At 42.3% G+C, this 12986-nt stretch overlaps 1 protein-coding gene across 3 annotated transcripts in view; it reads left to right on the forward strand.

The window, feature by feature from the left end:
• B4GALT5 (beta-1,4-galactosyltransferase 5) overlaps positions 1-12986 on the forward strand; it is a 70526-nt gene that overhangs the window by 7382 nt on the left and 50158 nt on the right. For 2 of the 3 annotated variants that reach the window (XM_020779484.3, XM_020779485.3), the window contains exon 1: positions 92-558. The exons of the other annotated variant lie outside the window; for it this stretch is intronic. In XM_020779484.3, coding sequence (XP_020635143.2) covers positions 435-558 — 124 coding nt within the window. In that variant the 5' untranslated portion in view covers positions 92-434. Of the gene's footprint in view, positions 1-91; positions 559-12986 lie in introns of those variants that run through there. 3 annotated transcript variants of the gene reach the window in all.

Here is a 12986-nt window from a genome sequence, read left to right on the forward strand (position 1 = left end):
GAGTTTGCAGAGAGCCCCTGGCTCCTCCTCCTCCTCCTCCTCCTCCTCGGGCCCCTCCTCCTCCTCCCTCCAGCCTCGCTTTGCCGCCGGCTCCAGTTTCGCCGGCAGCAACGCCGGCATCAGCGAAGGGGAGGAAGAGGAGGAGCGGGGAGGGAGAAAGGCGATAAGGAGGGTTTTTGTCGAGCGCGGCCGGCTCTTCATTCATGCATCGGGTCGGAAGAGGGAGCGGCGGTGGCGGGGACGGAAGGAGTGAGTGAGCCCGCCTGCTCGCCCGCCCGCCCGCTTGCGAGGGAGGAGCCGCTGCGGAGCCAGCCGCCACCTCCCCAGTCGGCAGCCGCCTTGCTAGCCGCGGCGTGTGCTCCTGAGCCCCTGCCGCCTCTCCTCCTCAGTTGGATCGCCTGGGACGGCGGCGGGAGCGAGGAGGGGGCCGGACCATGCCGTGGAAGCGGAGCCCTCGGAGGCCCTGGCGGCTTCCCCGGCGCTCGCTGGTGGCCGCGCTTTTCCTCTTCTCGCTCTCCTCTTCCTTCCTCTACTTCGTCTACGTGGCTCCCGGCATTGGTGAGGGCAACGCGCGCGGGTCGGGGCCGGGGAGAGGGTGCCGGGTGCGGGCCGTCAGGGTGAGGTCCGTCGCCTCAGGAGGGCCGGCGGGGGGTGGGGGGGGAAGGCGGCAGCGGCGGCGGCGCCTCAATCCAGGGCCCACGCTTGGTCTTCCTCTGTGAGGGGAACGGTGTGAGGGAGAGCCCTCAGGAACCAGAGCGGAGTGGGGGGGGGAAGGAAGGAGGGAATTCTCCACATTCCCCCCCTCCCAGTGACTCCTGAGGGGAGAGGAGAAACGCGTGCCCGGGGCCCTTTGCGCGCGTTTTTATTTCTGGAGGGGGGGGGGCAGAGGATTGGGGATGAGTCTCCCTTTCAAGGCTAACGGTCGGAGTAGAGAGGGAGGGGAGCGGATTTTGGGTGCAGAAGCCGGGGAGGGGAGGGGGGGTTATCGGTGGGGTGGAAGAGACGACTCTCTGGAGGGTGGCGTGGTTTGGAGCACACTCTCTTCTCTCTCTCCCCTCTTCCCTGCTCCGGGTGGTGAGGCCCGGGTGCTGCTGTTTGTATTGCGGGAGAGAGAGAAGGCGAGCGACCAAGCGCCTGGGCTGTTGTGGCCCAATCTCCCGCCAGCCCTCAATTGCCGCAGACTTGGGGCGGGATCATCGTCCTTTTTTCCTCTCTCTCTCTGGCTTTCTTCACACCCTTCCGCTCAAAAGCCCATCCTTTCTTGTCTCTCCCTCCCCCCCCCACGCTTCCCCAAATAACAGGGGTAAAGCAGGAAATTGCGAGAGCGCTCCTGCATGGGCAGGGTCTTCTCTCCCTCTCCCACCCCCACTATGCCTTCGCTTTTCCCGCCCTTACGCCTCTCTTCCCCCCCCCCCAGACAGCCCCATTCTAAGAATCTGCGGTGTTGTTCTCCGTTCTCACCCCCCTCCCCGCGGAGGCAAGCACCTCTCTCAGAACATGGCGTTGGTCTTGAGGATGCGGTGTCGCAGAGTTGAAGTACTGCTATTTAGAAAACCTAACCCTTTGTGCGGTTCTGTATGGGTACCTGGTTGTTTCCCTTGGAAGATTCTTTTAAAAGAAAAAAATGGAATGATGTAAATGTGTATTGGTAAAAAAATATAGATAGTATGAGCAGGAGGCTTCATACCTATAGGGTTTATGTATAATGTGTATTGTACATCAAGGGAGGCACCACTGGTATTTGTAAATATATGCATATGGTGGTTCCCTAATATCTTAAGGCTAATTTGCCCCTCTAAGGTATTATTTCATTCTTTATCAGCGTTCTTCATTTTTTTCATCCCTCTCTTTTTATTCATGATCTTCGTTAACTAGATCTGCATCATAGAGGAGAGAGCAACTATACGTGGGGGGTTGTGGACTGCAAGTGAACAGGGCTAGATATAGGTCTCATTGAAAGAACTACTTGGGCAGTCCCTTTAGCCCATATTACTAGCAGGTGAATGATGTAAGGCCTGCATCTAAGTAATTCTCAGATGAACATTTTAGAAAAATAATACAAAAACATGTAGATGTGACAACAGCTTCTGGATCAGAGTAGAGAAGAAAGCTATGTGAGGATAAAAATGCAACTAGTTGACCTAGTATCATAACATACTAATGTTCTATAGTTGTGCTTTGCCTTAAATTAAGATGTTTTGCTAAATGAAATAACTTTTGCAAGAGAGAATGAGGAAAACGCTATTTGGTCCCCAAGATTACACAAATGTAAGAGTGGGTGATACCAAGAAGTTGCATTTGACATACGGGAATCCAGTGAATGAGTGATACCTAAAATGTCCTGTCCTCAGCTGCCCCGTTCAGCTCTTCTAAACTCAAGCCTGTGAAAAAAAATCATACTATTTCCTCAGGCCGAGGAAGTTTCTGTTCATTTAAGTGAAGATAACCTATGCTTTTTTTGGTTACTGTCATCAGCTCAATTTCCCTTTCTAAGTTAAGTTGTTTTCAAATGTCTTGTGTAAGTGCAGTACTGTAGTTTCAAAAAGCCTTCTCTTCTGTCTACTACATTATTACTGTCCAATTTCAGTTCAGAATTCTAACAGTATGCTGAAAGTAATAGTATTTAGATTGTGGGCTATTTATATTTAAAATATGTTTATGATATTTGAAGACTGTTTTTCTTTATCCTTGAGTGGTTTTGAAATGAAAAAATTTTAATACTTAACAGCTTATTCCATACTGAAATAGTGGACTGTAAAAAATCAGTAGTGCGGATATCTGCTTGGGTCTGTGAATGTTTCTGTGAAAACATTGATCTTTTCCTTTTGTTCATGTCAGAAGCACCACAGTACAATTATTTACTATCAAGTCAATTTGCTATGAATTCTGGCTTAAGGCAAACCTTTCCAGGGTTTTGTAGTTATAGAGTACTTAGAGCTCAAATTCTTACCAACTATTCAATTAAAAGTAGCCATATAAGCCACTGTTGACTTTGAGAAATACTAAATGTAATATGACAAAAGGAAACTGATAAGATGGAAACTTTAAAAATAAGTGGAAAGAAATCTGCATGCATACCTAGGTTTTCTCAAAGTAGCCATGTCAGCATAGAATCCCTGTATGGAATAAAGTCAGTCTTCTTTTTTTCTTCTTACTCACTGAGCATGATGTTTTCACGCATACGGTTATTGTGATAAGTATGGAAAGAAACATTACTAAGGAAAGCTGAAGAGTCCTATTCCCACGTGTTTCTGTTCCAAAAGATGTCATTTTATGGCTGATGGAATATGAAACAGCTTATCTGTATCTTTGATGCAAACGTGCAAACAACAGTGTGCAAATCTGAAATTGATACAACAGCATTTCATTTAATCTACATAAATTTACAGAGTTAATGCTGTAAAAATGGAAAAGCAAATAGATGTATGCAACGCATCTTTATATTGTAGCATAAGATATGCTCCTTAGGATAACAGATACTCTGTTGCTCCTTAAGATGTTGGGAGATACAGTTGCTGAAATCCAGCTGTTAGTCCCAACTAAAATAAACCCATTGAATCAGTTGCTGATTCAGTGGATTTGCTCTCATCAGGATCAGCACTTGGATTTAAGACACTGTTTTTACTGCAGAGTACTCTGGCTATCCTACTGAAAACCATTCTATTGTAGGTATTTCATTTCTGAGTTGGATAGGCCAAAGAACTCTTTTGCTTAATTTAGTGGCATTGAAAACTCTTGCTGAATTTTCATTACTTTTTGTATTTTTAGTTACTGATGTTTGAAAGGACTCAAACAAGGATTAATCCTAAGGTTTCCAAAGAGGTAACTGTGTTAGTCTCTTTTGGCATGTTAACTAAATATAAGAGGAAAAAACAACCCTGGTTAAGAAATAAAAAAAGTTTTAAGAGTTGTGTTTGGTTTGGTTGGTCACAAATGGGAAATATTTGTTCTTGAGATACAAATTGTTTTTAGAATAGACAGTATTGGGTTAGATCAAGCTTTTTAGTAGTGCGGACCAGTGGAGCCTCTGAGCGAAGTGGGGCGGCCCTTTGCACTTGGGCTCTCCGACGCACACACGTCGACATGATGTCTTCCGTGGGAACCTTAGCAACTGAGTCAAAGTTCTGCCAAATGCACACAAGCAAAATGAACTCGGCAATAGGGGCTTGACAAATATCCCCCCCCATCAATCACAGCATCTGCGAATCTCACAATATTTATTTTTCTTTCCTCAGTGATGCCCTTGGAAATCAGAGGGTGCGTGCTGAGGAAGGCAAGGGAGGAGGGGAGCGAAAGGAAAACGCGTGCAGCACTTTAAATTGCCGCTCAGCATACTCGCGCCTCCTCCTCTTCCTCCTCCCTCTCCCCCTCCGTGTTTTCCCCTCCAGCCGTCTTTCCTGATGCACTGTGAATTTTCTGTTTTAAAGGTTTTTTCAGACCCGCAGATCCGTATTTAAAAGAGCACCATTTGGGCAGGTGGGAGATGCTGTTGCTGCTTCGGAGTTCTTTCACAGCACATTTGGGATTGCATTAGATGGACCAGAAATTCCCCCCTCCAGCTCCTCTCCCCCTTGGAAAGCAGATCGCCAAACCCTCCCGCGATGCGCCACTCACCACTTCGCGCATGCGCAAGAGCACCTGCCCACCTGTGCGCCCACCCCATCTCTGCGCGTGGGCACGTGCTTGAAGGGATGAGGGAGTGTGTGCCAGCGGCGGCAGCGGAAGCCTAGGAGTCTTTTTAAAAGTTTATTTTACTAAAAAATTTTTATTTTACTCCTTCACCGCCCTCTGCAGGAAATTCAAATGCAGCCACTGGTGCCAGTTCTGGAGCTGGAGGCACCAGCGGCGGCATCGGCCTGCTGAAGGCGGCGAGGAGCACCTACCTTGGTCTCGTTGGAGCCTGCTGGGAGGAGAGCAGCCAGAGCACCCAGGTCTTGCCCATCCCCCACCCCTGTTGCCACCGCCACTGCCGGGAGGAGAGCAGCCAGAGCACCCGGCTCTTGCTCTGCCTCCTGGCTCTTGCTCTGCCTCCTGGCTCTTGCTCTGCCTCCCGGCTCTTGCTCTGCCTCCCGGGTCTTGCCCACCCCCATTGCCACTGCCAGGCTGCAAAGGCAGACCTCCCGTCCCGACACTCCCCTCCCCATAGCTGCAATGCGCGTGGGGGGGCTTGCATGAAGGAGTGAGGGAGCGCTCATGCCGGTGCTGGCACGCGTGCACACAAAGCAGCTGTTGGGAGGAGAGTGCGTGCGGCAGGAGCTGGCGGGAGATCTGCCTTCGCGGCCCGGTCGGGCTCAAGCCACGGACCGGCAATGGGCCGCGGACCAGGGGTTGAAGACCTCGGCTTGATTTTTTTTTGTAAGTTATTTTCTGTTTCACATTTATAGTTTAAATAGGGATGAGCATTGGCCCTCTGACCTGGTCCTTGCCCTGCACCCTTCAGACAACATTGATTAAATTGTCCATATCTGTAATATTTGTATATTTCCACACCATCATAAGAAAAAAAAAACACTCCCTATGAAAGGGAAAATGCCAAGAACAATGACATGGTATTGGAAGGAGGCTATACAAAGCCATGATTTTTGAGGACATAGTGACATTTAATAATCAAAGGGAGACACACAGGAGAATTTTATTTCTGCTCAAAGGCACCCTTCTGAGAAGAGCACAAAGCCCAACAGGCAGCACTATTTTCACCACCATATGAACAAGTAAAAAGAAAAAAAAGTACTTCCCTGGGCCCCACTAGATAAACACCTTTCAATTAAATACAGTAATTTTTAGGCCTTGTTTGGACTAGCTCAAACCTCAGCTAAACAACAAACATATTATTACCTTTCTTTTGCTATGAAAGCCTAAGGCTGTGCTGAAAAACTTCTTTTATATTTGAATGATATTAGTAATAAACATGTCTTTCTCATGTACTATGACTGCCAGCAGTAATTTTCATTTATTAAAGGCTTCCCTTGGCCAAAAGAGATCCGTAGGGAGCCTTGGGACAAGGACATATTGCTGAAGATAAGAAACTTTTAATTAAAGCTAGGGCTAGGACTGATAACGTTATCAGCTTTGTGTTTGTATGGACTTCTACCTATAGGATTCTGGTCATTGATTTCAATGGGGATGAATTGTTGCTCTAGAATCAGTGAGTTATTTGCAGTTAGAGCTGACTCACTAAAATCAGGTGGGCTTAAGTATGATTAAATTGGATCCAGACCACCATGTCTTAGTTCAATACGTATTTATCACAGTGATTACAACAACAGTCTGCTAGAGGGCTTTTTAAAAATGATGTGATCGCTCTTCAAAAGTCCAAGTACAGAACTTCCAAGATTGGATGTGTCCAGCTTTCTATAATATGGAAAGTTACGTCTGACAAGCTTGCTGCTGCAATCTTCCAAATGAAGTGGCTTTGTACATGTATTAACTTTGACAGGAGTAAAGATTTTCCTGCCAAAGAATTGATGCTTTTGAATTGTGGTGCTGGCCATCTCATGAGAAGAGACCCTGATGTTGGGAAAGTGTGAAGGCAAGAGGAGAAGAGGACGACAGAGGATGAGATGGTTGGACAGTGTCACCGAAGCTGCCAACATGAATTTGACCCAACTTCGGGAGGCAGTGGAAGACAGGAGGACCTGACGTGCTCTGGTCCATGGGGTCACGAAAAGTCGGACCGACCTAATGACTAAACAACAACAAAAGATTTTTAGTAGCTAAATAGTGCATGATATCTTGTAACCTAGGGCCACTCTTTAAACAGAATATTACTTTGCTTCATAACTCCTCAGCCTTAATGGATTTATTATTCATAAAACAAAATGACAGTAAAAACATATAATTAACGGTGTTTGGCTATTTGCTTCCAGGTTAACCTTTGAACAAAAAGAGTAGTCTAGCATTTATTCAGCTGAGGAAATAGTTAGCTTTCTCTGGTGTTCATCCATCTTTTCTAGGAAATTACTGAATCTTACAACTTGTTTTCGTGATGGTTACAGAAAACAACATATTATAAATACTGTCTCTAAGGCATCTAAACAAATATTATGATTATAAGAACAGTTTATAGCTGGGAGAATTTGTTTATGAAAGGGATTTATTTGTATCCTTAATAGCATATAGAAAGTGAAAGGTGTACTTCTCTCTCTTTTAGTAACATAAGTTTCCATCTGGGAAAAGCTTGTGAAAACTCAAAATACTCACACAGGGAGTATGCCTTTGAAATTTTAACGCATAGATTATTTGAATTAAGAAATGAGGAATATCCAGACATTGACCTTCACTATTCTGCAGTGTATTGGATTATTCTATGGGTCTCTCCCCCCCCCCTTTCAGTGTTACCTGGTTCTCTAAATATGGTATTGCCTGATTTGTGGTTTAGCTGTAGTCTTCTCATCTGAACGTTCCTGGTCTCTTCCATTCTCAGTAATGGAAATCCTTTTTTGGTTCAAAGTTTCCTTTCTAAGGCTTCTTGCCATTTATGATCAGAATAATGACATGTGGATAATGCATTAAGTCAATTCATGTTAATATTGTACTTGGTATAATAAGCAGTTGGATCTTGAGGTGAATTTAGAACTGATCTTTGAGGAGTGGTACTGAGAACTTATAAGAAAGTGTTAAATGATTTTAAAGGGTTCATCCAAATGAAACGACCCTTAGGTGGCATTATTGGTGCTTAGAAGACTGGTTGTACATAGGTCTCGCCAACTACGGCTGTTTGCAAACTCATTCTAAACAGATTGCATGTATACCAGTAGTAGTTCTGACTTCAGTCCTTAGGCTTTAGTAAAACTACTCTCAGAAGCAAATATCAGAATATTTGAGGTTTAAGTGCCTTTGAAAATAAATGAATCAAGAATCTTAAAGTATAATAAAACCTTGTTTAGGTTTGGGCTCTTTAAACTGGTTATGCTTTATCTTATATATTTCCATCTGACCCTGTATGTCAGAAATAAGTGGAGAATAGGGTCTAGACTAGATTATCACAGAGTGCCGTGTAACAGGCAGTTTAAACTGGCTTGTGCATTTTATGGGCCCTGTTTCATACTGTTTTTTATTTGTGTACATTTATAAGGTACATTCATATAGCTTGTGGATGAAAACATGATCCTTGTGTCAGTTTGCTATTTAAAGGTTTTACAAAACCTCTAATATGGTGAAATATCATGAACCACTATCCCACACCTGTACACCTCACCTTCATGATACCCTCCTACCTTGCTCAACAGTAAGCATGTGTGTGTGCCAACAGCTGAGAAATGCATCAGCAGCATATAGGTGTGCTCTACATATAACTACAGACAAATTAAATACAGTATGTGGAAGACTGGTCAGAGGCAGAGGGATAACAGATGTGGTGGCAAGGTTAAAAGGAAGGTGATTTCTAAGTAATACCTTTTATATATCTTCAGCAAAGCTCTTGTGTTCTTGAAACTTCTTGTTTTTTGCCTGTTAAAAGCTGCTTTCTCTCAACGTTCAAGTAGGAAAAAGTCTATTCTTTGCGTATAGTCACGATGGGGGATTTTCAGGTCTGTGAAACTATATAATTGGCCATAATCATTGTCTGTAGAATTCAAGATCTCTGTTCCTTTCCCATGTCCCATTTTACAGGTAAATATCCTAGCAGTAAAGTATAAGCAGTGAAATTCACTGTGAAGGACAAGTCAGCAAAAAAAGGTCACTGCCCTGCTAGCCTCCTCAAACCTGGGCAGGGCAGTGACTTTTTTTGCTGAGTTATCCTTCGCTCAGCAAAGTGAAGGAGAACTTTCCTGAGTAGGTATCAGTCTGGATCCATTGTCTGTACTGAAGGTAAAGAAACCTATTACATATAGCATTGTCCATTGATGTCCTGAAGATTGTGTTCAGAATAATGGTGTTAATACATTCCTTCAGTTACTATTCAAACTGTGCAAACTTTCAGAGAATGAAATTGAATCTCAGAAGTGAAATTTTCATTCCCTTTTCTTCCAGTTATTCTTTAAACAAGCTGAAAAAGCATTTGAGCAGTACCTTAGTCTGAAAACCTGGCAGACTCGGTGGCTTTGAAATTAGTGGTCAGAAATTTCCCTGTGCCTCTCAGGAGAAGGGCTAGCTGCACAATCCCAGAGTGCCCCCAGAAGAAGGGAATGGTACACTCCTGAGTATTCTGGGTCTAAATCCACTCCCTTGGAGTATTCTGTATGTAACGTGTTGCGTTAATTTGGAATCATCTTGACAACATAGTGGTATTAGTCTGATTACCATATTGTATCCTCCTAGGTGTGAAAGGCAATTCAACCAAATAACATTATCCATGAAATCCAAAAGGCCTTTCCCAAATGTCAGTAAAGAAGAGTGATGGAGGGGAAAGGGATGTAGCCTAGCTGTAGTATATCAGTGCCTTTATGGGATGTTAGTCGTATGATCCCACCTTGTATTTCTTAGGATTTAATTTTCCACATGGAGATCCACCATGTTGGTGATTATGGACCAAAGACCTCTAGTTTTTTCCTTTTATATCATTCCCCACAAAATTTTTTATTGATGGTTTGATACCTTCCAAACCTTTCTCTCTTAAATTAAAGTCAGTCTATCCAGCTAACTTCCATCTCATATTGCATTCTACTCATCCCATGAATTAAATACAGATTTCTTTATTTTTCTCTGCATCTGCAATGTAAGTTGATGTCATTGTCATGTTCTGTGTCCCTCATGAATGTCAGCAGTAACATACTGGAAAGAAAAAACAGCAGAATCCCTGAAGGAAGTTCATTAATTGTTAGAACTCTGAACATTGTCATCTTAAGACGACCCTTCCCATCCTTGTTTACTTAATTTGTAAGATTTCTCTTGTGCAGGGACACAAGATGGCATGCAAAATGATCAAAACTTTGAGACCGTAGTCCTATTGGTGTTTGTCTGGAGTTTATGTAACTTGCTGTAATTAATTGTGGCTAACTGAAAAGATAACACTTGTGTGGTCACACTTCTGATTGCACAGCTGACGAGTATCAGGCCCTTCATCAGTTAATTGCAGTTAGCATACCTGAATACCAATAGGATTCCTGTCAGATTAAAAAAACAAAGTTATATTATTAAAACACTTAAGAATAGACGGAAGGTAGTAAAACACACAGCATCACCCTATTAAAACGTCTTTGTCAAGAATTTGCTCAGTTTTCAGAAAGTTCATCTAAAAATAAAGGTCTTTGTATCCTGGTGGAAGGAGAGCAAGGAAGGTTGCAGTTTAGCCCCTTGTGACAGAGTATCCTACCTAGGAGCATCCACCAAAAAAGACTTAGTTCATGTCTTCACCAAATTTGGCCTCCCTAAAATTTTTTAAAAGCTGCGTAAAGTCATATGAATCCTTTCTATCCTAATAATCCAAACTACATCCTTTCTAGGTCCTTTAATAGATTACCTTCCATCCAAAATTGTCTATTTGTCATTCTTTTCTGGTAGTGAACCACATTTCAGATTTCTTCACTGTGTGTTAGGGAGCTGTTTGATAGGATTCTTGCAGTCACTATGCATTAGTGATAGAAAAAAATATTTGACACATGCTTTCTGCTGCATTGCTACAAGACAAAGAATTTTCCAAGATATTGGTAATAATCACTTCAAGTCAAATCTTTATAGTAATTGGATGTTGATCTTCAGTGTGGATTTAGTTGTCATATGGTAATGTACAATATATGAGGCTACTGATGCTGGTTTTGTAGATATATCTGTTTCATTGTGCATTGGTCAGACATTCCTGTGAACAAGCCTGGAAGTACTGAAGCACTAGTATTGGTTGCTAAGTATTGATTACACTGGACAGAGCTATTTGTTTTTGACCACTAGTTCTTAGTACTTTTTGCTTGCTTTTTGTTCATTGTGACAGTTAAATAAGGGGGTAACTAAAATGCAGAGAAAATGCAATCAAGTAATATACATAGGGATTATAAACCGGTGGTGTATGGCTAAGTTACAGATAGACAATCTGACAGAGTTCCTGAATGTAGTTGTAATATAGTAATTGTATTTTTTATGATTATATATATTTTATATTGATATATTTTATGTTGTAAGCCGCCCCGAGTAGACATGGTCTAGAGGGGCGGGGTATAAATTTAATAAACAAACAAATAAACAAATAAATAAATAAATAAATAAATAAATGTATTGCTTTGTTCAATTATTGAACCCTTTTTCCATATGTGGAAACTTGAGTTAGCTACAGCAGTATTCCTAATAAAGTCTAAAACCAGTAATGTGACAACATACTGGCAGGACTCAATAGTTTGGTTGATGCTTACATGAATGGAAAATACGCAATATGATAATTGAATTGTACCCCATTAAATGTGTCGTTCTTGTAAACATTATTAATGGGATAGAAAAACTTTTAGACATGAAGTATGGCTGTTTCCAGGTAATTTACCTCATATAAACAAATTAAAGAGCAAAGAGAGAAGGAATAAAAAATAACACATCTGTGTATGTATTGTAAATTTTTTCTCTTTATGAATTAAAAAGATTTCAAGAAAGGTATACAAATGGAATTCTATAACTCATTCTTTTTTTCATTCTTTTAAATGTCTAGTTTCTTGTACTGAACAAAATTTCAAATCATCAACAGGGAAAGTTCATGACAATTAGGCTTCTGCATTTAAATCACAAATGAGTGATGGGTACTGGTGGACTTTGAATATATTCAAAAACTGTTAACTTTTGAAAGATTGCTAATTAAATAAAAGAGATGTAAGGAGAAGACATTCTATATGGCTTTTCAGGATGTGGTGTTCATGAACAGAATTTAAAATTATATAACCAAAATATGATTGATACCAGTAGGCACAATTTTCAAAAACTCGGAAAAAAAAACTGTTCATCAGGTAGAGCCCAGCTTCTTTTTCAGTGATTTGTGCTTCCTTGTTTTCAGAAAAAGTTATGTCACATTTCTAGCTTAAAATCAGTCTTCTCAGCAGATGTGTCTCCGGAGGAGCAGAAGCACAACCATACTTACTAGAAGAGTCCCAGGAGCAATTAAGGACTCCAATTTATAACAGCTTCCCAATAGGACAAGTCTCTGTAGATATTACAAATACACTACAGTACATAACAACATAAGTAATGGAAGAAGCCAAAGCCTTTATTTTGCATTTTGAGCTGTTAATTTTACAATTTTCCAAATTTTAGAAGGAAGATTATAGCAGGGCAGTATCACATTGTAGACCCCTCAATTCATTGGATTTACAGAGCAAACAGTTAAGAACGTTGTCTTGTACAACATGTTCTTGAAACTTATCTACCATTAATATAAAGGGTATAGAATAAAGCATGTTGGCAAAGTGAAAAGAGAAAGAAGAACAAATTATTAAGGCATCTCAGAATATGGCCTCCATTGTAAATGGTTGGTATAGAGCAGTGGTTCCCAGGCTTTTTAACACCAGGGATGGGTTTAGTTGAAGACTGTTCTTCTAAGGAGTGGGGAGTGGCAGGCATCCATGCAGGTGTGTGTGTGCAGGGGGGCCAGGCATGCGGGCGCGTGTGGGTGGGAGTGCATGTGCAATGTAAAATGAGGAATTGAAGTACTAAACTTTGGCTGAATTATCCTGCCAGCTATGGCTAAAAAATTTACATGAGAGTAGTTGATATCTAGAAGGGACGTGGTGGCAATGTGGGTTGAACCGGAGAAGCCTCTGTGCTAGAAGGTCAGAAGACCAGCAGTCGTAAGATCGAATCCACGCGACGGAGTGAGCTCCCGTCACTTGTCCCAGCTCCTGCCAGCCTGGCAGTTCAAAAGCATGTAAATATGAGTAGATAAATAGGTACCACCACGCTGGGAAGGTAACGGGGTTCCATGTCTAGTTGCACTGGCTACATGACCATGGAAACTATGGACAAACGCTGGCTCTACGGCTTGGAGGCGGGGATGAGCACCGCCTCCAGAGTCGGATATGACTGGACTAAATGTCAAGGGGAACCTTTACCTTTACCTAAATTGATATCTGTTTGTTATA

This window comes from Pogona vitticeps, chromosome 4 (assembly GCF_051106095.1).
Source record: "Pogona vitticeps strain Pit_001003342236 chromosome 4, PviZW2.1, whole genome shotgun sequence".
Lineage (NCBI taxonomy): Eukaryota > Metazoa > Chordata > Lepidosauria > Squamata > Agamidae > Pogona > Pogona vitticeps.